Source organism: Podarcis bocagei (assembly GCF_964188305.1).
Source record: "Podarcis bocagei genome assembly, chromosome: 1".
Taxonomy (NCBI): domain Eukaryota; kingdom Metazoa; phylum Chordata; class Lepidosauria; order Squamata; family Lacertidae; genus Podarcis; species Podarcis bocagei.
In genome coordinates this window covers 45,750,690-45,778,536 of record NC_138125.1, presented here as the reverse complement: position 1 = coordinate 45,778,536, position 27,847 = coordinate 45,750,690, and the positions used below count along the sequence as shown (strand labels likewise).

The 27,847-nt window shown below is 43.3% G+C and overlaps 2 protein-coding genes across 2 annotated transcripts in view; one reads left to right on the top strand and one right to left on the bottom strand.

Annotated features, from left to right (window-relative positions):
* The window catches only part of LOC308596036 (cytosolic phospholipase A2 beta-like), a 43,347-nt gene extending 36,168 nt beyond the window's left edge, over window positions 1-7,179 (bottom strand). Inside the window, exon 1 of the mRNA XM_081210820.1 lies at window positions 7,024-7,179. Within this exon, the coding sequence (XP_081066946.1) occupies window positions 7,024-7,044 (21 nt within the window). The 5' untranslated portion in view covers window positions 7,045-7,179. The remainder of the gene's footprint in view (window positions 1-7,023) is intronic.
* The window catches only part of SPTBN5 (spectrin beta, non-erythrocytic 5), a 397,537-nt gene that overhangs the window by 143,988 nt on the left and 225,702 nt on the right, over window positions 1-27,847 (top strand). The window lies entirely within an intron of this gene.

Below are 27,847 nucleotides of genomic sequence, written 5' to 3'. Positions count from 1 at the left end.
AGCAATTTCAACCAAGCCAGGAGCTTTCTGAACAAGCTTGGGCTTACTGCTAACAACAATTTTCATCATCGTCATGAAATGAATATTCTACAAGCCCTCAACATGGTCCATAACAACATTACATGAAGAAAGATCAAAGCAGCAGTGAGGTTGGGGGGTGCAGACTCTGCACAGTGGTCCTGTTAGTATACCCACACAAGCCCAACCTCCCTGTCACTGCCACCCTCAACACAGGTACACACACACACACAGAGACACACACGGTAATCAGGAGCTTATATTGCTGCAGCTCCAGCACCACTGAGCAAGCTGTTCCAGATGCCACTATCCATGCACAAGAGAGAGGAACTGGCAGCCTTGGGGGGAGAAAAAATAAATAAAATGGGGCACTCAAAAACAGGCCAGAAGGACTGAGCATGTTAAGTGGCCAAAAATGCTGGCTGACTTTGGCGGAGAAAACAGAAAGAAGCGGGGGGGGGGGGTTGGAAAGAAATATCCCTGGAAGAGGCTGGTTGGCTAGCTGGCACCCTGAACAGGAGCCGGGGCTGGCAAAACATTTTGCAGCCCAAAGCAAAGGGTTAACTGGCTCCCTGTCTGCCCCTCCCCTCTACACACACAAGCCAAGGTACATAGCACCCAAGTTCTTTGGGGACCTGAGGCAGAAAATCCTACAGGTGCATCTGGTTAGTGGGGTAGAAGTGGAGGGATCATTAGGCGCGAGTTATCATGCTCTTCTGAAGTTTACTATACAGCGGAAAGGAGCAGCCAAGCATACTAGGACTCAATTTCTTGACTTTAAGAAAGCCGACTTCATAAAACTTAGGGAAGTGCTGGGTGAGATCCCATGGACAGTAATACTAAAAGGAAAGGGAGTTCATGATGGCTGGGAGTTTGTTAAGAGGGAGATAGTAAAAGCACAACTTCAGGCAATACCAATGAGACGGAAACATGGAAGGTGCCTAAAGAAGCCAGGGTGGCTATCTAAAGAACTTTTAACTGAGTTAAGATTAAAAAAGGATGTGTACAAAAAATGGAAAAGGGGGGAAACCACCAACGAGGAATTCAAACAAATAGCCAGCACGTGTAGACACAAAATCAGAAAAGCTAAAGTACAGAATGAACTCAGGCTTGCTAGAGAGGTTAAAAGCAACAAAAAAGGCTTTTATGGGTATGTTCATAGCAAAAGGAAGAACAAAGAAACAGTGGGGTCACTCAGAGGAGAAGATGGTGAAATGCAAACAGGGGACACAGAAAGGGCTGAACTCCTCAATGCCTTCTTTGCCTCAGTCTTCTCCGATAAAGAAAACAATGCCCGACCTGAAGAATTTGGAGCAAATGATTCAGCAGAGGAAACACAGCCCAGAATAACTAAGGAGATAGTACAAGAATACTTGGCTAGTTTAGATGTACAGTGGTGCCCCGCAAGACGAATGCCTCGCAAGATGAAAAACTCGCTAGACGAAAGGGTTTTGCGGTTTTTGAGCTGCTTCGCAAGACGAATTTCCCTATGGGCTTGCTTCGCAAGACGAAAACATCTTGCGTTTTTTGCAAGTTTGTTTCCTTTTTCTTAACACCGTTAATACAGTTGCGACTTGACTTCGAGGAGCAACTCATAGAACGCGGTGTGGTAGCCTTTTTTGAGGTTTTTGGCGATTTTTGAAGCTTTTCCAAAACTTTTCCGACACCGTGCTTCGCAAGACGAAAAATTCGCTAGACGAAAAAACTCGCGGAACGAATTAATTTCGTCTTGCAAGGCACCACTGTATTCAAGTCTCCAGGGCCAGATGAACTGCATCCAAGAGTATTAAAAGAACTGGCAGATGTGATCTCAGAACCACTGGCAGTCATCTTTGAGAATTCCTGGAGAACAGGCGAAGTCCCGGCAGACTGGAGGAGGGCAAATGTTGTCCCTATTTTCAAAAAGGGGGAAAGAGAGGACCCAAATAATTACCGCCCAGTCAGTCTGACATCAATACCAGGGAAGATTCTGGAGCAGATCATTAAGCAAACAGTCTGTGAGCACCCAGAAAGGAATGCTGTGATCACCAATAGTCAGCATGGATTTCTGAAAAATAAGTCGTGTCAGACTAACCTGATCTCGTTTTTTGACAGAATTACAAGCCTGGTAGTCTACCTTGATTTCAGCAAGGCATTTGACAAGGTGCCCCATGATATTCTTGTAAAGAAGCTGGTAAAATGCGGTCTTAACTATGCTACCACTCAGTGGATTTGTAACTGGCTGACTGACCGAACCCAAAGGGTGCTCATCAATGGTTCCTCTTCATCCTGGAGAAGAGTGACTAGTGGGGTGCCACAGGGTTCTGTCTTGGGCCCGGTCTTATTCAACATCTTTATCAACGACTTGGATGATGGACTCAAGGGCATCCTGATCAAATTTGCAGATGACACCAATCTGGGAGGGGTGGCTAACACCCCAGAGGTCAGGATCACACTTCAAAACAACCTTGACAGATTAGAGAACTGGGCAAAAACAAACAAGATGAATTTTAACAGGGAGAAATGTAAAGTATTGCACTTGGGCAAAAAAAATTAGAGGCACAAATACAAGATGGGTGACACCTGGCTTGAGAGCAGTACATGTGAAAAGGATCTAGGAGTCTTGGTTGACCACAAACTTGACATGAGCCAACAGTGTGACGCGGCAGCTAAAAAAGCCAATGCAATTCTGGGCTGCATCAATAGGAGTATAGCATCTAGATCAAGGGAAGTAATAGTGCCACTGTATTCTGCTCTGGTCAGACCTCACCTGGAGTACTGTGTCCAGTTCTGGGCACCACAGTTCAAGAAGGACACTGACAAACTGGAACGTGTCCAGAGGAGGGCAACCAAAATGGTCAAAGGCCTGGAAATGATGCCTTATGAGGAACGGCTAAGGGAGCTGGGCATGTTTAGCCTGGAGAAGAGGAGGTTAAGGGGTGATATGATAGCCATGTTCAAATATATAAAAGGATGTCACATAGAGGAGGGAGAAAGGTTGTTTTCTGCTGCTCCAGAGAAGCGGACACGGAGCAATGGATCCAAACTACAAGAAAGAAGATTCCACCTAAACATTAGGAAGAACTTCCTGACAGTAAGAGCTGTTCGACAGTGGAATTTGCTGCCAAGGAGTGTGGTGGAGTCTCCTACTTTGGAGGTCTTTAAGCAGAGGCTTGACAACCATATGTCAGGAGTGCTCTGATGGTGTTTCCTGCTTGGCAGGGGGTTGGACTCGATGGCCCTTGTGGTCTTTTCCAACTCTATGATTCTATGATCTCTCGTGAGTAAAAATGAAACAATAATTAATTATATAAGGAACTATTTGCTGCCCTTCCATGCCACCCAAACACAATTGCCTGAGCATTGCCCAAGGGAGGGTGGTCTTGGCAGCAGGAATACCATACTACCAAGTTTGCTGAGGCACAAAGTGAGACACCGTGTTTTAAATTAGCTGTGTTTTCTGAAAAGCCAGAAAACTCTGGCAGCAAAGATGTCTAGAGGCATCATCCGTCTGCATGTGTTCTTGCTATACAATTAAGCTTTGGTAATAACAGCACTATGCAAATGTGTTTTACAGTAAGCTCTAGTCACCCCAGTTATGTAACTCTTAAGCTATGTGTTTGCAGCAACAAAATCAAAACACAAAAATACGTTTCTTTCCTTAACGTGTTTTCTTTTTTTCATGTCCTTCCCACGCCCAGTGGCTAAAAGAAGGGAGAGTGTGGCCTGCGGATGCATTTGCTTCCCAGTTCTTCCTGTCTCCCACTGCTATCCAGTCTGCTCCTACATAGCTTCTGTCACTATTCCCTCCCTAGTACATACTCTGAATGGGTGCTGAGCCACAGCATCCTGCACCCTCTGCTCATAAAAGTACAGGGTTGATCCTCTTGCAGATATGCTTCAGGAAACAGAGGGCGAAGTGCCCACTTCCTTTGCAAAGAGGGAAGCCTGCTTTAGTAACCGACTTTCTCAACAACAAAACCACACTTCTTTCAGTTACTGGCAAACGCAAGCTTAAGTGTCCCTGACTACTGGGCACTCGTTTCTTTGTGACAAGGCATAATGCTGAACGTGGTGTGCGTTGGGTCAAGGAGCAGTGGGGGAAAGCGTTGCTAATAAACCCTTTGGAGCAAGCAAGCATGCAATTAACTCCGTCCATGTCTCCAATGGCTCGAATCGTATATTTAAAATATATATTAAGGCACTGTTCCTACAGCAAATGACTAATGCGGGGGAAGGGCTTGGCCTGAATGCAATCCATGTCTCTTTGGACAACAACTCTGTCTGGGATATTCACAGATATTAAGGGCATCCAAATGTGTGTTCGTTTGATCAGGAAATATGCTTATGGGACCTCACCTCCTCCAGGGCCAGGCTCTGTGGACATCACTTCCGATAGCTTTACAGCAGCAGTGCTGGTCCACATGTGACTGCAGCATCCGAAGCCTGCTTTCCCCACTTCTGCCCACCCAAATCCGTTTTGCAACGTGGTTGCAAGAAATGAGCAAGCAACAAATGAACATTATAAAGTATCCATGCAGTGCATTAACATGAAACAGTTTGCCTGAAGCATTAGGGGTAGGGTGGGGTTTTTGAATTGCTGGTGGGTCTATTTGTGGGATTCAGTGCGAAGGAGAGAGCTGTTGGGCTCACCTGAAAGGGGGGAGGTGTTTAAAGGAACATCTGTACACACCCAAATAGATAATGAAGTCTTTTCTAGGTAACTACTCATTAGTGTGCTGTAGCTCCAACGCTATAAACCCAGCTGCTGTGTCTCAAAAGAAGAGCACAGGGACTCAAATGCTGACACTGCTAATAATAATAGTAATAAATAATAATAATAATAATAATAATAATAATAATAATAATAATAATAATAATAATAATAATTTATTTATACCCCACCCATCTGGCTGGGTTTCCCCAGCCACTCTGGGCGGCTCCCAACAGAATACTAAAAAAAAATATAATACCAAATATTAAAAATTTCCCTAAACTGGTCTGCCTTCAGATGTCTTCAGATAGATGTTTATTTCCTTCACATCTGGTGGGAGGGCGTTCCACAGGGTGGGCACCACTACCGAGAAGGCCCTTTGCCTGGTTCCCTGTAACCTCACTTCTTGCAGTGAGGGAACCGCCAGAAAGCCCTTGGAGCTGGACCTCAGTGTCTGGGCTGAACGATGGGAGTGGAAACTGGTATACTGGGCCAGGCCTTTTAGGGCTTTAAAGAGTTGTTGCTGTTGCTGTTATTATTGCTGCAATGGCATGTCCTATTCTTTTGTTCCTTAAAGGACTCCCAACTGAGGATGCCAAGGTAACTCTGATAAGCACCTTTAATCCACATTTGCCTGATCCAGCGAGGGTGATGTAAGGAAGCCTCCTTCCAACACAAACACCTTGCGACACACAGTGTTCCCAGTGGAAATAAGCACACGACCCAACATCCAGGCTTGTGTGCATGGCGATCCCTGTTATATTACATTGACCCCCTCATTCAGCATTGCCAATGATCAGACCTGACATTCCCGTAACTGGATGGGAGGGGAGTTTGGAATCCAAGAGATACCCACACCAACCAGAAGGGTGCTCAGTACTGCCAGTATTCTCTGTTCAGCACATATGTTCTTGGAAGTCTTTCTATATGGTGATGACTTGCAGGACACATGTGCACATGAGGATTCAGAGCATGGGGCAGGTATGCATCGATTCAAAGAAGATTCAAAAATACTTCCTATCTCATCCACATTCTTCGTTGTCAGTGTCCTCCCTGACCTCTTCCCCAAGTGTTATCTTCTGTACCTAATCTCTGATCTGCAAAACAGCAATTAACACCCAGGCTGCTCCCGACATGTCTTGCTGCTGGTAGTTACACCATTTTCCATTTTATTAGCATCCTGGTGCACTTAGTGCTAGCATTAAAATAATTTGTTTTTAGGCTAATTAAGATGGAACCGTATTACTTTTGAATTCATATCCTGATTTTCTGTTTGACTGCTTTTGCTATGTTTGCAACTTTTTCATGTTAACAGCCACCATCAGTGTGGTTTTAACTACAGAAAGCCAGCATACAAATAAAATGATAGTATGATGGCTGGATGGATAGGATGGGGGTGTTAATTGGGTTCTTTTTGTTTTCATTATGTATTTTGTGTTTTTATATTGTGATTTTATGTTGTGACCACTCTGAGATCTGCGGGTCTAAGGCATTATAAAAATTTAATAAATAAAATAAATAAAGATATATGACCTTAGATCTAGGGTATGACTTGCCACTGTGATTACAAGATGCTGGACTAGATAGATCTTTCGTCTTGATAATGAATGAAATGGTGTGCATCCAAAATGTGTCAAACTGGCAACCATAATTCCTGCTAGAATTGAGAAACTAAACTGCCAACAGAATTCCGCAAGTAGGTTCTGCACATCCCGAACATGAGCACGTGATCCCCAGTTGTATATCTTCTCTAAATGGGTAGAGAAAGACTGACAGAGAGAGAGAAATGTCAAAGCTAAATGGCCTTGAAATGCAAAAGTACAGCCAGTGACAAAAGCTTATGACATAAAATTTGGTTGTCTTTAAGGTGCCACAAGACTTTTTGTTATTTATTTTTCCTGTAGCTCCTGAACTGTCAAATTGTCTTCCTTTTCATATACTTTTTAAAAACAACATGTTGTTAATAAACCCCCTGCTGCCATTGTTAATAAATCTAATAAATGTGTATTAGTTTTAAACAGGTCCTTTCATTTCAAATCAAATCCCATGCTTGTACCATTCAGAATCAAATGGTGCAGAGGCACACCTTTATCTCACAGAGCAGGAACCAGTTGCTTCATTAAAACTCTCCCCGAAGCAAAACCATGCCTGCTACTACATCAGACATACATTCCAAAAGTTGTTTGAACATGGGCATTTTCAGACTATTCAGATCCAGGGAGGAGCTGGGTGCACCCCCACCCCCCCACCCCACTCCCCAGATAAAACAAAATATAAAGATAAAACAAATTGTGAGAAGTTATTTTCCTTACCTTCTCGGCTGCGGTCCCCATTCTTGGGAAGTCGTAGCGCCACTGTCATCAGCAATGCCTAACAACAGGTTAACAGGCAAACTGCTTTCAAAGGTGTTGCTGCTGCTCCATATATGTCGCCTCTGAACTCCGCCTACTATGGCCCTTGGGCAGGAAGGAACAGTGTATGCTGCCAGCATGTGGAATACTTGAAACACAGAGACTTCAGTGCCATAAAGCCAGATGAAGTAATTTACATTTCCTGAAACACAAGTCCTTCCTCTTTCAACAAGCCCTCTAAGTCAGGGCGGTCCAACCCCCTTAGACCAAGTGGGCTGCAAGAGTTCTTCAAGACAGAACCCACAGGCCACACACTGAATTAAATTTCCATAATGTTCATGAAAGTGTTTTGCAATGTAGTTAATATTATTTAATATACACAATATGTTTAAATATATATAATTAAACAAATAATAGATTCAATATATTTATTCATTAAACAAATGGAATACACAAACTCAGGGTGGTTCCTAGATAGATAGATAGATAGATAGATAGATAGATAGATAGATAGATAGATAGATATAGATGCACTACATGAAAATGCAGGAGAACCCAAGTTTGGGGTGTGTGAGAGAATCCAACCCCCGAAATCCCAAGCAGGGAGATCCGAATGCAGACAAAGTGACCCCAAATCCATGGTCACCACATCCCATCTCTCCCCACACTGTTGCAGTTTGGAATATACCCTTCCCTGTCCACCGTGAGTTTCCTTTTCCTTACCTATACAGTGGTACCTCAGGTTAAGTACTTAATTCATTCCGGAGGTCTGTACTTTACCTGAAACTGTTCTTAACCTGAAGCACCACTTTAGCTAATGGGGCCTCCTGCTGCTGCCGCGCCGCCGGAGCACGATTTCTGTTCTCATCCTGAAGCAAAGTTCTTAACCTGAGGTAATATTTCTGGGTTAGCGGAGTCTGTAACCTGAAGCGTACGTAACCTGAAGCTTATGTAACCTGAGGTACCACTGTATGTGTTTATGTGTGCTTTTGATGTGAGAGGCATTAGAGGTGAGGATCTTAAAAATCCCCCCCAAAAAAATCTAAAATCAGAAGCCCAATTTTGCCCCCACCAGGCAGGTTTTTCTGCACAGCCAAGATCTACCTACCCTGATCACCTCAAACCTCTGCTGCTGCTCCCTACCTCACTGCTCCCCGTTCTCCAGCAAACCCCTTGACCCGTGCACAACAGAGACAATGAGGAGCACCCCCAACTCAAAAGCAGTGGCAGCATCACTGCTGGGTCTCTACTGCTCCAGGGACCTGAGGGCAACTCTTGCCTAGCCCTCTGCTCCCTGGCACTGATGGTTGCAAGCCAGTGCCAGATTTAGGGCAGCGCGACTAGTTTCCCCACACAGGACATGCTGAGGGACATGTGTGAAGGAGGCATGAGGGACTCAGGAGCCACTTCCTGTTTCCTAGCCTCCTTGGGACTGCCAAAAAAAACGGAGTTTGCATGTTGCATGTGGCCCAGTAATCCAGTAGGCACATCTCTATTGGATTTGAATTGGTTTCATACATGTGTTGTTATTGTTGCTTTAGATTATGTATGTGTGTGGGTGTGTGGTTTTTTAAATGGTTTTCATATATAATTGTTCTGATTGTATTTTTTGTTTTGATTTTATTTTAAATCAGTTATTGGCTCCACCCGGCCATGAAGCTCGCTGGTGTCCTTTGGCCAGTCACTGTCACTCATTCTAACCTTCCTCAAAGTTAGACTGTTGTGAGGATAAAATGGGAAGAGCATAAATAATGTTCACTAGCTTGAACAGGAGAGGTGTGGTATAAATATAGAAATAAAGGTGCCTCATTGGAGGCAATTAAATAAATGAAGCATTGAATGTTCTTCGTTCATATACACTGCTTTATGTCATGCAAGCCTCAACAATGTTTACATAAAATATATACACCAATAGTAACAAAATAATTGAAATATCACAAAATACAAAAGATACATAATCTTTCATAACAATTAAGCTACCAGAAATATTTTGCTAAGCAATATTGCAAAATGTGTATTCATTTTCAAATTCTCTATAGCAAGCTGTATGGTGTTTTTCACATGCTGAAGTGTTCTTGGCAATGTAACAGATAAAGGCGTAATATGTATGTGCTCCAGCAAAACTCCCAGTGAACTCTGTCACGTGGCTGGGTTGTTTCACATTTTCCTTTGGCATCTCTTTTTTTTTTATAAATTTTTTATTGGTTTTACAGCATTTTTTAAACAATACAAACAAATAAAAAGACAAACAAACATGTATAGTTTCATAACCTTTTTTCCATAACCCTCATTTCTCGGACTCCCCCATACCTCCCCTTTCTGCATCCCAATTTACTAGATTACTTCAGCAGCTTCTAAGCAATTTTATCAAATATATGTCCTCTTAGTTCTTTCTTTAGCCTAATCTTATGTCACTGTATCCCTTTTTCTCTCAAACACCTCGGCATTTTAGCATTCATCAATTTTATAATAGTTCTTAAGGTAAATTTTAAATTTCTTCCAGTCCTCTTCCACCGTCTCTCTCCTCTGATCACGGATTCTGCCAGTCATCTCAGCCAGTGTCATATAGTCCATCACTTTCATCTGCCATTCTTCCACGGTGGGTAGATCTTGTGTTTTCCAATACTTTGCGATGAGTATTCTTGCTGCTGTCGTAGCATACATAAAGAAAATTCTGTCTTTCTTTGACACCAGTTGGCCAACAATGCCCAAGAGAAAGGCCTCTGGTTTCTTAGAGAAAGTACATTTAAGTACCTTTTTCATTTCATTATATATCATTTCCCAGAACGCCTTAATCTTCGGGCACGTCCACCAAAGGTGATAAAAAGTACCTTCAGTTTCTTTACACTTCCAACGCTTATTGTCAGGCAAATGATAGATTTTTGCTAGCTTGACTGGGGTCATGTACCACCTGTAGATCATTTTCATAATATTTTCCTTTAAGGCATTACATGCTGTAAATTTTATACCGGTGTTCCACAACCATTCCCAGTCAGCAAACATAATGTTATGCCCAATGTCCTGTGCCCACTTGATCATGGCCGATTTAACTGTTTCATCTTGTGTATTCCATTTCAGCAGCAAATTATACATTCTTGATAAATTCTTGGTATTGGGTTCTAACAATTCAGTTTCTAATTTTGATTTCTCCACCTGGAAGCCAATTTTCCTGTCTTGTTTGTAAACCTCCATTATCTGATAATAATGGAGCCAATCTCGTACTTTAGATTTCAGTTTCTCATGACTCTGTAACTTCAATTTCTCTCCATCTTGTTCCAAGATTTCCCAATACTTTGGCCATTCGGCCTCCATATTGAGCTTTTTCAGTGCCTTAGCCTCCAAGGGTGACAACCATCTAGGGGTTTTGTTTTCCAACAAGTCTTTATATCTTATCCAGACATTATATAATGCTTTTCTGACAATATGATTTTTAAAGGCCCTATGCACTTTGATTTTATCATACCATAGATATGCATGCCAACCAAATGCATTATTGAAACCTTCCAAATCCAAGATATCTGTATTCTCGAGGAGCATCCACTCTTTCAGCCAGCAAAACGCTGCTGCTTCATAGTACAATTTTAAGTCCGGCAGGGCAAATCCCCCTCTTTCTTTTGCGTCTGTCAGTACTTTAAATTTTATTCTGGGCTTTTTGCCCTGCCAGACAAATTTCGATATATCTTTCTGCCACCTCTTGAAACAGTCCATCTTGTCCAAAATCTGTAAAGTTTGAAACAAAAATAACATTCTAGGCAATACATTCATCTTAATAACTGCAATTCGGCCTAACATTGACAATTTCAAATTTGACCATATTTCTAGATCTTTTTTGATTTCCGACCAACATTTTTCATAATTGTCTTTATACAAGTTCAAATTTTTAGATGTCAAATAAACCCCTAGGTATTTCACCTTCTTAACCACTGTCAAACCTGTCTCATCCTGGAATTTCTCCCTCTCCATGACTGTTAAGTTTTTTTCTAATACTTTAGTCTTTTGTTTGTTCAATTTAAATCCGGCTACCTGGCCAAATTGTTGAATTATCTCCAACACCCTTTTCGTACTAGTGTCTGGCTCTTGTAAGGTCAAAACCAAGTCATCCGCAAAGGCCCGTAACTTGTAATGTTTAGCTCCGACCTGTACACCTTTAACCTGCTGGTCGTCTCTAATCATATTTAGCAACACCTCCAGAACAGAAATAAAAAGCAATGGGGAAATTGGGCACCCCTGTCGTGTCCCTTTTTCTATCTTAAATTCTTCAGTTATCACATTATTTACAATCAACTTAGCTTTTTGTTCAGAGTATATCGCACCCATACCATTCTCAAATCCTTGGCCTACCCCCATCCCATGAAGATTCTTTTTCATAAAACTCCAAGAAATATTGTCAAAGGCTTTCTCCGCGTCCACAAAGATCAGGACTGCTTTAGTGTTTGTATTCACCTCAAGTAATTCCAAAATGTCTATTATGTTCCTCACATTGTCTGATAAATGCCTTTGTGGGAGAAAGCCTGCTTGGTCCTTATGAATCTTCTCCATCAGTACTCTTTTCAGTCTTTTTGCCAAAATGTCTGCAAAAATTTTGTAATCCACATTAAGTAATGATATTGGGCGGTAGTTCTTAAGTTGAGTCTTTTCAGTCTCTGTCTTTGGTATGAGTGTAATATAAGCTTCTTTCCACGATTCTGGCGCCCTTTTCCCCTCTAAAATCTCATTACAGACTTCCTTTAACGGTTGAACCAACCATTCCTTCAAAACTTTGTAGTATCTGGAAGTCAGTCCATCTGGTCCTGGAGATTTGCCCAATTGCATGTTCTGAATGGCACCCTCTATCTCTTGTTCTGTTATTCTCTGATTTAGATCCACCTTACTTTGATGAGAGATTTTTTGTAATCCATATTTTTTAAGGAATTCATCTATGTCCTCTTCATTCTGTAATCCTTGTGAATATAACTTTTTGAAATAGCTTAGGAAACAGTTTCTAATCTCGTTGGCATCTCTGCTCAACAGAAACATAACTGCTAAGAATACGTCTCTGTGTTATTCTCAGTATCACAGTAAATCGGATTATTTTACAATGATTCCCCCGGTCTACTCTATTAATAACATGCACATGTATCGTTCTTGGAGGCTTTTTTGTCTTCACATTTGGTATATCTCCACCTTTAAAAATAATAATTCTATATGTATCTTAGCTGCCAATTACCTCAAGCCTTTTCCTGATGTGTATTAGTGAGAACATACTGGGGAGGGGAGAGCAAGCGTAGAGATCTGTCCCAACCTTGATCTATGTGTTCCATGTGCACATACACACAAGGGTCACATGACAGCCTGATTTGCATGGGCTACGTGATTTGCATAGCTGAGTAGCTGAAGCTGGGCAAAAAAAAGCTCCTTTTGCTTGCATTCTTTTCAGGCCCTCTTTCTCTCTCTTATCCCTGATATACACCTGAGACTGAGCAATGCCTGCATTCCATTCAGTGTAACCTCCTTCCCCATAGGCCATGTTCCATTTCCCTGTATCCCACACCGCTCTCAGTTGCCTTGGCTCACTTCCAAAATCCTCACGTTATCCAGGGTGTTTGCAGAAAGTCACTTAATACAGTAAGCAGTCCTGAGGTCCCATAAGTGGGTCGCTCGCAACAAGTTTTTTATTTTCTTAATTTATTAGATTTTCCCTGGAAAGGGTAAATTCAGATTATTATTACTATTGGGGGGGAGTGGTGTGGGTTGCCATTCTGATAACAACCATTTTATGTGGATGCTGCAGGAAATCTTCCATGCACAAGGTGCAATGATCCCACTGGAAATGCTAGCATGGAAACACCCGCAATTATTTTTCCTCGTTAGGCTTTTAAAAAAAATGATGGGAAACCTTTTTCTTCTTCAGATATTCACTGTTCTGCAGCATGTATTGTAGTTAAGTTGGCATTTTTGGTCCTTAAATTGGACTTTGCACCTGAATTTCCATAGAGATCAGCTACTTTTCCTATGTAGTTGTGCCAATTTGCTGTCATTATTAGACATACGTAATTCTTTTGTGAAGAAGACAAGCTTTCTCTGCCTTCGGTGCTTCCTTTTGCTCCATTTTCTTGGAGCAAAGTGGACATTTTTCTGGTCCCCAGGCACTTCCACCAATGTTTCTATGTACAGTCAGTTCCCCTGCCAAGCTTTCCTGGGCGCACCATTTGAATGGCAATGCCTATTGTCAGGGAACTGCCATCAGAGGCACGGGAGAAGGAGAGGGTCTCTGATTCTGCAGGGGAAGGTCCAAGCGCTAGAGGGAGACTTAGCCGGGAAGAAGGGGAAGAGAATGAGTGTAACACCAGGGATCCAGGAGAGCAACGGGACAGGGAGGTGCAGGGGCTCCAGGACTCTTCGTTGGAAGTTAGCGAGGAGAGCCCAAGCACCCCGCTGCCCACGCCCACCCTGCGCAGGAGACTCCCGCGCAGTGAGAGGCGGAAACGATTGGGCGTCAAACAACTCTTATGTTGGCAACGCTTTAAGAAATGCCCACAGACAGATTCTACGAGTGACTAAGGGCAGCCACGCAAATATGGGCTGCGTAGTCCGGAGGGTTTAACCAGGCAATCCGATGCTCAAACAGAGCAGGATTACGCACGAGTAACTCCCAACCACTACACCTATCAACTAGGGGCAGCCCTACAGATGCTACAGATGTACAGATGCTACAACCCAATATGGACAGTACTGAGCTAGATGAAGCAATGGTCTGACTCAGTATAAGGCAGCTACCTGCGTGCCTCTGAGGGTATTGCTCAAGATGAAGATAGGGGAGGGTGCAGTGGTAATACAGGTTCCTAGCCACATCTGTCACAAGTTTCCTTTCTGGAATAGCACCAACTTTTATAACAACCTGAATTCTAATTAGTAAAGCTCTTAGGTCTGCAGTTAAGGTGTATATTTCATAATGCAATCTATGTGAGAATTGTCATCATGTGCTCATTAAGGAATGTTCTTCCGCAGAAAATGCCAAACATAAAAAGCACCATTATATCCTTATAACAATTTACATCAACGGAAATATAGTCATACTCAGTGTGGACGCACTGAACTCGATGGACTTAAGTCAACTATATGCACTGATTTCAACATGTCTAGCTGGGTATGATTTAGTCAGATACAACTCAGTATGCATAGTGCTGTGCATTTATTCCTATACTAACTGCAAATTATACACAATCCTATGTAACTGAACTTTAACTGTCCTCACACCAATCCAGAAAAGGAGAGGATACTTGGAGTGAAAGTGCTTAACTTCCCCCCCCCAAAAAAAAAAATCTGTTGTACACTCCAAATGGCTTACTATTTATACCCCCTTTCCCCTAGTTGGCTTCTTACTCAGTACAGTATGTATTTGGGAGGGAAACTCATGAGTGAAACAGGGTGGAGGAGGGAAATTTGGAGCAGAGAAGTCAACAGGTTAAACACAGAGAGGAGGAGGAGAGAGAGCTGCTGCTTTTCTGTTCCCAGGACCAACCAAGTACCGTAATTTTTTGCAGGATATGTCAATTACCCAAGGCCAGCTAATTTATTTTGGACCTGGAGCAGAAAATCTCATGAGCAGCTCTTCCCTGCATTCTTGACTGTCAAAATACAATAAAAATCAACAACCTAAACATCTAACAATTTGCTGCCTTCTCAATAAACTCCACATTAGCTCGTTGAGGTAACCACTTCACTTTGCCTAATCTACTTGCTCCTCATGGCCCTACCTTGGCCATAGGGAGACAACCAGGGTGTCAGGGATTTAGGAGCAGAGGCAAGGCCAAGGGAGGAAACAGAGAGCGAAGGGGAGGAGGCAGAAGAAAAGATGAGTGATGACGACGACCCGAGATCTCCTAGTCTTTCCAGTGAATCAGAGGATTCACAGAAAGGAGCACCAGTGGCCAGGGCAAGGGGGGAGTCTAGGGGGGCACCCCAGGAAGATAGAGCCAGAGGGGACTCAGGGGAGAGCAGTTGGAAATCGGGACCAGCGTCACCGCCAGGGAGCAGGGAAGAAGAAGGGAGCCAGGGGGCAAGCGCTGGCAGCTCACCACAGGAGGGAGGGCATGAGTCAGGAGTGGCCACACCTCCATCGGGGAGCGAAGAAACGGTTAAGAGGAAAGTGGAAGGTTGGGCGCGCGCGCCAAGTTCAAATGCAGAGGAAGGCGGCGCAGTAAGCAGCCCGGAGAGGGAACCAGGTCCTAAAGCCCGGCGCAAGGAGGCAGGAGGGTCCGGGTCAGCGTCAGAGGAATCCAGGAGGGAGGAGGCCCCGGGGGGTAGAGGGACCCAGAGGAGGACAGTCAGGCGGAAAAGGTGGAGCAGGGCTAGGATATTAGGTTGGTGCACAAGGGGCGGAGACTCAGACGGAGCTTCGCCGATCTAGCTACTAGACGTAGAGTTGCGCGCAGCAGCGTGAGAATGGAAACTGCAATTCAATAAAGACTTTTACTTAATGATCGCTGGCTAGCGTGATCCTCTGTGAGCTAGGATCTTCAAGCAGCTCTGACACAGGGGTTCAGTATTCATTTGATTCTGCTGCTTGGAGTCCAAATCCTATCACACAAATAGCCTCCTTCAAAATCTCAGCTTTATTTTTCAGTTTCATAACTGCAGATGGAAAAAGGAAATGAGAGTGAACGTTACTGCATGGAGTCTGAACTTTGGCACAAAATTTGGTTTCCTAAGAATCATGGCTTTCCCCCCTCAGAAAATTTAAATACTTCCAAGTCCCACTGATTTCAAACAAGGAGTTAAGCACATGCCTCACTATCTCCAGCTAAGGACTTTAGTTGGATTGTTATGGTTTACTACACTCAAGCACTTGCCATGTGGGTTTCAAGAAAGGTCTGAAAGCATGCCAACAATGTCTGCTGAAATCTCACCCAAGATGGGCTTGAAAAGGGTTTCCTGCAGAAAGGGAAGATTCCCCATTCTCCCCACAGGGCTGTACCATATCTTGTCTGTTGCCAGGGCTGTTGCCCAGCCTTACCAATTTCACTCTTGTAATTTGAGCAAGAAGGTTATGAACATACAGAACGGATCACAGCACAGAATATGTGGCATCTTTGCGTATCAAACCTTGTTTTTTGTGGAGATTCAACCTCCTCTTTTCCTCTGAAAATACTCTGCCTCCATGCTATTTTTCCAGATTCTTGTAGGAAGTGCTGACCTTCGAAGTACAGTGTGCAAAGAGGATTCCAAGGGCCTGTGCTGGAGCAGAACTATCTAGATCCCTAAGGATTTGTTAGGATCCCCTTTTGAATATTTAGTATCAAAAATAGAAATCTAGGTTGCATCTCAGCAGGATATAAAACATTTGGTGATGATTACGTAAAAAATAAAACCAAATGAAATGCCTCCTGAAGAAGATCCTAGGAACTGCTGTTTTAAATGTGCATTTAATGCTTTCTTTTGAAATGTTAATATTTGCTATGTTAAATGTGCCTTCTGTACTTGACCTCCTTTGTAATGTTCTATTTTGAAGTCTTTAAGATAATATTGTAGTTTCCTGTTAATTATGATGCTTTGAATGTATTTGACTTTCTTCAGCAACATTTTATTCTGGATTGTTTTGTTTGATGTTTTAATGTAGGTTGTAATCCGCTTTGAGATTTTTTTCTTAAAAATATAAAGTGGCATAGAAATAAAATGAATAATAGTAATAATAAGTGTGATAATAATACATGAGGTTACTAGCATCAGCAGCATAGCGTGGTTTACAATGAATTACCTATAAACTACCGATAAACCCGATAAAACAGCAGCAAAAATACACGAGACATTTAGTCAGCTGTTGTAGCGGGAATGCTCAATCTTTATTCATGTTTCTTGGATTATGGAATATGATACAACAGGTTCCTTAAGAACATACTGTAATCCAGCAATTATCCTATTATGCTGTCAAAAGATGGTTTTAACCTTAATTATCACCAGGAAAAAGCCAGGATTAGCTTAGATATTATACAGACACCCTGATTCTAAACACTGTTCAAAGAAATGGGAGAGGGGGCTCAATTTTCTCAGACTGCTTTGAGAATGAAGACATAAATGCCTGTCAGAGCAATACAGTGGTACCTCGGGTTACATACGCTTCAGGTTACAGACTCTGCTAACCCAGAAATAGTGCTTCAGGTTAAGAACTTTGCTTCAGGATGAGAACAGAAATCGTGCTCCAGCGGCACAGCGGCAGCGGGAGGCCCCATTAGCTAAAGTGGTGCTTCAGGTTAAGAATGGTTTCAGGTTAAGAACGGACCTCCGGAACAAATTAAGTACTTAATGTGAGGTACCCCTGTATATACAAATGCCCAAGCAAGTGAGTATAGAACTGCAGCCTGTAACACTCGGTTCTCTCCATGATAAGAAAAATCATCATGTTACTTTCTGGGGGGAAATACTTCAGTTGTCATTAAGAAGGCAAATTATCTGAACTACCAAGCTAATGTTACCCAAAACTAGTGAGCTTCCAAGTGCAGATGAGGCTGGGATCTGGACAGCTGCATGTTCTGGGAGTTATGCAGTTTATCACACATTTGTTTTATTTGCGAACTTGAATCAGATCACCATATTGGGATTTCGTCTTTGCAGAATTTGTGTTATTTTGTGGCAGAATCTGAGTTTATTTTAACATAGGGGATGCCTGACCCCGCCAGCAGTTCCTGTACTAATTTTAAAACTGTCATTCCTGGAGACATACACTTGTTTTCTCCACAGACTCCTAAAGCTATCACTTTTATTTGACTTTGTTTATTCATTATTAAACTAACTGGCTGGTGTTTTTTGTGCCAACTGCCTTTCTCCTTCATCTGCTTTCAAATGAAATCTCGCGCTTCATCTTACCACTGTGAAAAATCATCAAAACCAGAACAAGATGATGTCAGAAACAAACAGAAAAGAAAACACATTACTGGGACAAGAAAAACAAATAACCATAATCTTCAAAAGCAGTTCAGCCAGTCATAGGGCTGCCATACGTCCGGATTTTCCCTGACATTACTGGGATTTCAAAGGCGGAATTAGCATCCAGGGGGAATTTCTGAAAGGTGACGCTTTGTCCTGGATCTTAGGCAAGTAAATCAAAAAACTGTACGTTTTATGGGTCTTCCTAAAAAAGCTCAACAACTTTCTGGGTGTCCTGGTTTTTACTTTTCGAGATATGGCAACCCTAGTCATGTTTTGAGAAAAGTAAGTGTTCAAACACGTATGACAGACGTACTAATGACTTATAGCTCCCTATTTGATGGCTCAACTAGTATGGAAATATCTCCTGTATTAGAGTTGTCAGCTTATAGCCAGAAGGGATTGGCAAATATTTATGAATGCATGGAAGCTGTTGATGCAGTTACAGGCAAGACAGCCTAGTATTCCTTTCACTAATTATTGGAACTGGAAGCATCTGGCATATCAGCAGTACTGTATTAAAAAAAATGGGATTATTACTAAAGATAATTGTCTTGGCAAGGAGGAAGTATCATGCTGGATTTGAGAAACACAACTGGAAATTATTCACATTTCTAGATTCAGTGATGGAATTGCTCTGGCAGAGATGAGTGGACAGTGTCATATGTAGGAGAGCAGGAATTAGGAACTCTGCACAAGCAGCACAAGATCCAGTGTGGTTAAGAGCGATAGACTCAAATCTGGGGAACTGGGTTCGCGTCTCCGCTCCTCCACATGCAGCTGCTGGGTGACCTTGGGCCAGTCACACTTCTTTGAAGTCTCTCAGCCCCACTCACCTCACAGAGTGTTTGTTGTGGGGGAGGAAGGGAAAGGAGAATGTTAGCCGCTTTGAGACTCCTGAAGGGGAGTGATAAAGCGGGATATCAAATCCAAACTCCTCCTCCTCTTCTTCTTCTTCTTCTTCTTCTTCTTCTTCTTCTTCTTCTTCTTCACCCAGTTTGGGATGACTCCTCTCCTCCCACAGAAACCCTGTAAGAGACAGCCTGCCGTGTTCAGTGAGTCCCCCTGACCCTCTGGAGATGCTTTTCAGGGAGGTATGAGGGCAACAGTGGAGAGGGATACTTCAGTGTGCAGTTGCGAGTCTTCCACTCGCAGAACTTCGGATACACTCCCATGACAATTAGCAAGCTGATGACTAGAAATGAGAAATGGTGCTTGTTGTTGACTGGCTGGTTATTATAAGTTACTTTGAGGTCATTCACATAGAACAATAGGATGAGTTGGCGGGTGTGCTATATGCCTGAGTTCCTCTGAATTCCTGGATCCAGCAAGGATTCAATTGTTGGAATAGCCAGGCCAACTTCTTGCTAGTGGGTTGTTAGGACAACAAAGGAAGTGGTTCTGCACCAGAGGGCAAATGCGTGGGCCTCCTCCCTCCACTGGCTGGTAGTAGTGTGTGAGAGCTATAAGTTGAGATGTATGAGCTAGAAACAGGAAGCAGGCTGAGCAGCTGACAGACAGAGTCATGCCTGATTTCTGCTGGGATCCAAGGCTGTGGGCCATGAGAGAAGCAATAACTTAAAAGTAACAGGACCCCTGACCATTAGGTCCAGTCGTGACCGACTCTGGGGTTGCGGTGCTCATCTCGCTTTATTGGCCGAGGGAGCCGGTGTACAGCTTCCGGGTCATGTGGCCAGCATGACTAAGCCGCTAACCAGAGCAGCGCACAGAAACACCATTTACCTTCCCGCTAGAGCAGTACCTATTTATCTACTTGCACTTTGAGGTGCTTTCAAACTGCTAGGTTGGCAGGAGCAGGGACCAAGCAACAGGAGCTCACCCCGTCGCGGGGATTCAAACCACCAACCTTCTGATCGGCAAGTCCTAGGATCTGTGGTTTAACCCACAGCACCACCCGCGTCCCTAAGCAATATGTTGGTGGGCTGTTAATGCTATGAGCTCCTCAATCATAGGCTCAGGTTGCAAATAAACCATATATTATAAAGACACCAGTTTCTGCCGTCCTTCATTCCAAGGGAATCGAAGCAGCTGGGACCCCTGGAATCTTGCACCACCCAGAGATTGGGGTGGGGTGCAACAATACGGTAAATAAATAAATAAATGTCATATGTAAGCACATGCTAATTTCTTCAAAGGCATCCCTGGAATTTACTTGTAATAAATGCCAATATGTTTAGTTCTCTTTCCACATACTGATTATTGTTAGAAATAGCTGAACTAAGTATATATGCAACTAAATATATGCCCAAGCCACCAAACCTCTGTACTTAACGAAACCATAAATATTGTTTGAGCCATGTAGATATATCACATTGTAATTATGAGGTATCAGAAACCAATCATAAAAAATGTTCTTAAAATGGGGATGGGGAACCTGTGGCTCTCCAAACGTTGTTGGACTCCAACCTCCAACAACCAATGGTCATGGATGATGGGAATTGTAGTCTAACAAGATCTGGAGGACCACAGTTTCCACTCCAGTCTTAAAATATACTGAGGGGTTGTCTGGAAGGGGTTATATAATTTAACATTGAACATATCCAAGAGCAGGCTTTTAAACCTTGTTGAGAATCTTGCTTTTCCTGAAATCCCTTTGCTCACCTCATATGAAATGGTGCCCACATGTTTCCCTAAGATCTCCCCCAAAGGTTAAATAGAGATTTACCAGACCAGAGGGGCAGAGACAGTCCTCTGTAACTATGGGGCACTGTTGTGCATGCAATGCCAAACTGAAAGGAAGGAGGCTGCCCTTACACTCCCTGAAACAGAGGCCCGTCCCAAAATCGCACCATAAATACAGCTGCCTCTTTTTTGCTGTGCGCCCTGATTTGGCATAGTCAGCATTATGTTCCTGTTCCCAGACATGCAGCAAAGGATATATGCTGGTGGAAGACAGAGGCATAAGCAGAAAGGCTCTTCCACCAGCTGTCCTTTTTCATCAAACACATCTCTACATGATGCAGCATTCATATATGTCAGTGATGATGTCATCGCTGGATGAACTGAGGTTAAAGGGAACTTATATGGATTCCTCTCCCTTCCACAGATGCACAGCTAAGAATATCTTAACTGCACCCAGGGCTTTGGCTCATTAGCTCTCAAAATAACTTAAGGCCTGAACCTGCTTCACTTAAAACTTACTCTGAAGGGACGGCCGCCACTAACTGAAAGGCAGCCCAGCCATGCTGTTCAGATTTCACTCAGAAGTTTCAATGGCTGCTCCGTTTACCAAAGAAAAATCTATATTCAACAAGCATGGAATTAAGAGGCTGAGAATGAATAAGCTGGTAGAATTTCTGAGGAAGAGGAATAGACTATACCACTTCAGACTTCAGAGTGTATGCCACATTTCAGAATACATATACTACATTGCAAGTTAAAAGAGGAGGGGAGGAAACAACACCTTTATAGCACTTATAGAACCTAGACTGTTACACTGGCCATTCCCATCCTTCCTGCAGACAGAGTAACCCTAGAGGCATAGCAACCCTGCCCTAATTTATTTAGTTTTCCACTACACTCCAAAGCATTCATAATAATTCCAAAATCCCTCCTGAGTGAAGGTTAAGAAGGCATGCAAAGATCAGAAGTCCAGGACAGAGCGATGAAACAGCCAAAATCAGATAATAGGGAATCTCCAATTGCATACCTAGTTTTTCATACTGACACGCCTTTACTTACTTAACCACCCAAACCCAATGCTTCTTTCTCCAGCCCACATTCTACTGCCATCCTGCTCTGACCCACCAAGAGCCTGTCAAGCAGCAGCCAGGAAGGCAGTGCCCCACCTCAAAAGCCACAACTGATTAATATACGATTAGGATAAAGACTCTCCTCCCTGAAAGAGAGGGGAGTGGTTGTGGGCGGGAGCCCGAGCACCGCCCAGCAGGGGGCATGGCCCCCTGCCTCCAGCTCACCTGGCTGGCGCTCACGCCCCCCCCCCGGTGGCCACCCAACCAGGTGCTGCAGAGGGGGCGTGTTCAGCAGCCTTTTGCTGCAGCACCAGCCTCTCCCTGGCCTCATTCCTCGTTGTCGTCCCCTCGCGAGTCACCCACCCTCCACTCCCTTTTGGTTAGGGCTTAGGTCATTGGCCTTGCTATGGACCTTAGGTTGGTCGCCCTGGTTGCCCGGGCGGCCTGGTAGTTTTTCCATTTGGCATTAGGCTTTTTGGTTTTTTCGCCTACCTCGTAGCAATCGTCACAACTTTTGTGGTACTGGTGGGTAGGTTAGGCATTGGAATAATGTGTTGTGGTGTGTCGAAGTGCTAGGTGTGGCCATCACCTATGCCTTCAATTTTTAGGGGTATTCCGTTAAAGGAATCTGGGGGTCGTGTATCCCGTCCGATGCCTGCTTGGCGGGAGGCCATGGCACAACCCTCGGTGACAGCAGGGGTGAGCCTATAGTTGGATTAGCATCAACAGGCTCCACCTACTGGTGAATAAACCCACTTGTTTCGATCCAATGCCTAAGCCAATACCTTTTCATTGCTGTAATCAATATAGTTGTGGCCTTTTCTAGCCCATCAACCTTATATCACGTGTCCTTGTGTCTTCATTTCACTTCGCGGGGGTCGGGTCCCCGAACCACAATAATTATTTAAATGTTTATTAATATTTGCAGCCTACTGGGGGGAACCCTGTGTTAAGTGGCGTAAGAAGCAATACATATTTAATAAATGTCAGACAGATTTCCTTTAATAATACGTAAGAGTCACACTTCCAATTTATCCCAGTTTTAAAGTTGGCCCTGTATGGTATATAATGGGGAAACCATCTCTGATGGCAGCTACTAGCCTCTGACTCTTTGTCTATATCCATTTCCCTGTTCTAAAAAAGAACTGGCTCTTCTCCATAACTTTATATGGTAACTTTGCTAATTGGGGCCGGGAGAAGAGATGGACATCACTCTTCCCATTTATGTCCGTGGCCACTGTTTCCTCCTCTGTGTAATATTAGTGTTGGACATATTTTGTACTTGAGTGCCTGCTTACAAGCTCCTGTGGTCACTCTCTATAATGCTTTTGTCCCATTTGATCAGGCTCTGAAACAGGGTCTCCCTAAGTTCACAGGTCTGCTTGAAGACTTATTTAATTCATCAGAGCTTAATTGGAGCCATGGATTGGTTCTGAAAACTATGTTCAGTGCCAGGGCTCATCCCCAGAACATAACAGTGAAATAATAATGAGAGGAAGAGTTCCATGTAGAATGCCCCCCTCTCTCGGATGAATAAATGGCCAATCCACAGGGCTAGAGCCTAGGGGGTGCACCTTTCCAATAAGATTCTAAGCAGCTGGGCTGAAATGGTTGGGAGTGGGACTTCTGATCAAGACCACACACCAGTAAGAAACCCACCGGTAACTAAAGCCTCCTGTTCATCTCCATGTCTCTTGGACATGCCCACGTCAGAGGTCATCATTGCTAGTGATCACATGTCACACTTCCTCTTGGTCAGTCCATAAGGGCTACAAAGAATGCAAGGAGCAGATAGAACAGGGCAAGCTAGGATGTAGAACTACCTACAAGGTATTCCCGACCTGATGCCTGAGGGGGGAGTGGGCATCCAAGAGGCTAAACTCTGAACCTATAGGAAACCATTTACTCTCAACCTCAAGAGCAATGTAGCAACTTCAGGGAGGGACAGAGGTGCTCAAGCCAGAGAGGGAAAGCCAAATTCTGAGTCCAGTGTGGGTGTATTTTTAGGCTGGGGTGTAAGTGAAGCCTTTTTGCTTCAAAGCTTTTCCTTCATGTTTCTTCTTACCCGCCTAAAGGAATCTGCAGGTGCTGTGATTCTTGCATGGCACTGTAACCGCATGAGGCAACCAATGTTGCCACACTGAGAGTTTCTATCATGGGAGGTTTACCCATCGCACAAACTGATCAATCCATTTGCTGAGAAGCTGATTCATTTCCCAGAAAGACTGCAGGGACAGGACTTTGTACTAGTGTCATAGGTGCATTTTCAGCACCCTGTCATTGCAGATTATTATTTTTCCTCCCTCCCATTTTTGCAACACCCCACCCCAAGATTAGCCCCATCCTGTGCATGAATAGGTTCTGGATGCAGTATCCATATCCACTATTTGTACAGGTGACCTATTTCCTCCTCAACCTCTGGACAAACCCCTGCATTCCTCCTGACCTTGGAGTCCAAATATTATCCCCACTGCCCATCTGAGCTACTCCAAGTGCCTTGGAAGCACAGTTCGACAAACACGGGCCCTCCTTTTGAACATGGGGGGCTGGAGAGGGGCTGAAGACGGCTCCAAACACTTCTTTGTGTATCAGAAGAGTTTCAGAGGGCCTCAGAATGACAGTGCCACTCTCTCACTCTCTTCCCCCAGCTCCGAAATCAAGAGGACCACTTCCTGCTGCACTTCCAAGGCACCCCATGTACCGTGGACCCTCTAGTTATGTACCGCTCTGGATACGTAACGTCCGGGTTATGAACGTGGCATTTTTGCCATGCGAACATGCACAGAAGCGCTCTGCCTACAGACTCTTTGGGTTGCGGACGGACCCCCGGAACGAATTTAATTCATATCTGGAGGGTCGACTGTACAATGTCCCCATACTTCCAAGCTTGAGGGATAAGCAAGATATTATTACACTGAATTTCAGGGGTGCATAACATGATGAGGTACAGCACTTCCATTGAGAGGATGGACAGAGCCCTGGCAGCCACAAATTTCTGCTTAGTTACCAACAGGCAACCCTGTTTAGGGAAGTTTTTAATGTATGATGTTTTATTGTGTTTTTAATATTCTGTTTGGAGCCACCCAGAGGGGCTGGTGAAACACAGCCAGATGGGCAGAGTATAAATAATAATAATAATTAATAATAATAATAATTAGTGTGGCACCATCTGCATATGCATCTATTGTGCCAAGCATTAGTGGCAGTAAATCATACCTTTGCTTGCACAAGTCACACCCATCCACTTACAAACCATCTATACTGTCAGTGCTGCTAAGCAGGAGAAAAACCACCTGGCACAGTATATGCTAGTAAAACCTGTCCTCTTGCATCCCTGTGGGCCTCTGCCATTCAGATATTATTTATGACCCTGCATTGCCTCACAAAACCAAGTTAGCTAGTCATTTCTTAATGTGGGGTATGATGCTCATAAAGGAACGCCAGCAAAATTACATTTGAAGCACTAACTTTGCTTAACTCATGCACCTTCAGACCTGAAGTATGCATTAATAGGTTCTGGAAGCAGTATCAATTTCCTCAGTTCCTTTTGACAGTCCAGAGTTGCTTACACAATGATTATACCCAGCACTGATGACAGTAAATTACACATATACCTTTTATTTATTTACTACGCTTATATCCTGTTCTTTCTCCCAAAGAATCCCAGGGCAATGAGAAAATAATAATAATAAAAAAAAACATTTCTAATACATATTTTATATTCATTCATTCACACCCAGATCCATATCTTCCAATCCCATTTCCTGATGGCCTAACTTAGAAGGGGAAAAGGGTACTTCCATTTCCTCTTCTTCCATTATTTTTCCAATAGTGTTGCCAGCTCTTGGTAGCTATTTCCTCTAAATTCATTCCAAATTGTACACAGTCCTTTCTTTCTCAGCTCTGTCTCTGCCAACTCAGGATATTTCTTTATCTCTTGGTCTGTGATTTCATTCCACTCCTCTATCACCATAACTCCTCCAGATACCTGTATGGAGGTCCTCTCCAATTCATCATCTACTGTCTCCAACTTTACCATTCCACTCTCCTGTTCTGGCAGTCCTTCGTCAATACTGTTTTCCAAAGGCTCTATGTCTTCTTTAGCCTCAGCTTTGTCTAGTTCATTTTTACTCACCATTTTATACATCTCAGCTCTTTCTGAGCGCTTTCAGTTGCTCATCAAGCAGTTACTGCACGATGCCAACAGTCAGTGGTGGTGTTCAACAGTATTTTTGCCATACTGACTGCCTGAACCCAGACTGAAATGGGTCACGATAATCTGTTTCATCCAAGAGTACTTGCAGTTGTGCCACAACCCTCTCAATCACCTTCCCTAAAGAGGTTTGCAACCAGGTCCAGGATGGACTTTTTCAGGACCACTACCTCTTTCAGGAGGGTTGACCACCCCCAGATCCACTCAGTCATACCCTGCACAGTAAGCCAAGAGGAACAAGGGTCCAAGAGGCGAATGGCTGACCCATTATTGCAAGAACTTTAAATCTCTAACTGCATTATAAAATAACAGCAACAATAACATCTCGTCAGGTGTCTTAGGGTTTAACAAGACATAACCCAGCTGTCCTTCAATGGTTAATGAGGCATTCACAAAGTAAAAGAAGGATTGAACTCTAATTAATAAGAATACACACAGAGGCTTGAACCAGCAAGACTCTGGGAAGGGTGCGTATAATAGTCTCTCTCTCTGATCCCCACAGCCCCTACAGAGTGTTTGTAAGAACCAATCAGATTTCTTCTGAGCATTTCCACAAACCCACGTGGGGACAAAGTTAAACCACCATAACTAATTAAGCACAGGGTAAACAAAGAACAGAACTACAAAGAAGAGCATTTGGCAACCCCAGAGGTGATAAACAAGTAATATACATGATAAGAAGGATGGCCAGGAGGACAGCGATCATTATCACCTTCATGTGAGATCTGTTTCCTGGCCCTAAGATTAACATCCTAAGATTAACATATTGGAAACTACTTCAAAGAAACTTGCCCACTGTCTTTGATGACCCAGGACACCTGCCTGTCTAAGCAACTGGGCTGTGTACATGACTTGTGAAGAGAGAGAAATGGAACAGGGATGCAGAGGTGTAGATTGATCAAGAATCATATCAAAATAGTTTAAACCCAGTCAACACAATGCTTTCATTGCTGATACAGATGGCTTACTCTATATTTGTTGTAATTCCTCATAGCAATCCCACCTGATCACTACAGTTAAAATGAGGTTCTAAGCAGCTGCATGTCAAAGGAATTCAGGTCAGCAAAGCAGTGCTATGGGAGGAAGTGTTTAGCCATTTTCCCAGTCTAATCCCTCCTCAAAACTGTTATTTGCCTGGTGGAGAAAGATATGCAGGTACCATGGTACAATCTAAACTGGATGCTCTTTCATTTCTGAGCTATTTCTGTGCCAGAATTCCTCTGGAAAATAGCTGCCTGCAAGACGGAGTTGTTCCGCCAGGCCTTTGGTCAGGGCTCACCCTGACTCCCCTTTTCTTTTTGTATAAAAACTTATATGAAAGATGCCTCCCAGCATTCTCACAGGCCCATATAAGATCAGCATAAACAGCTGGGCCGATGAGCACTTACTGTTCCCAACCCTAACCCTGCGGAAAGCCATCTAATTAGACTTTGATTTGGACCTGTTTTAGGAAGTAATTTAATTATTGTTTGATTTTATACTAATGTTATATATCTGATGTTAGCCGCCCTGAGCCCGACTTCAGCCGGGGAGGGTGGGATATAAATAAAAGATGATGGTGTTGATAATTATTATTATTATTATTATTATTATTATTATTATTATTAGTGGTTTCACTGCAGTCTCTCCTAGTGATTAATCTGCCTTTACTATCAGGGTGGAAGGATGGATAAATGACAGATAGAAGGGGTAATAGGCAGATCACAAGAGGGTGGACACGTAACGAAAACATTACAGGTACAGAGTCTTCATCTAACATTGCAAGCTGTTATTACTACAAACATGAAAGCTCTCCAGTACCAAAGATTTTTAAATGATTATGATTTAATTCCTTAATTTCTACTGCCATCTTGTGTTCACCAAATGAAAGCCCAGTTGCAAGACTTGCAGTTCCATGTACAGCGTCATCCACACTCACGCTTTCCAGGTCTACACTTTAAAGCACTGCATCCAGGCA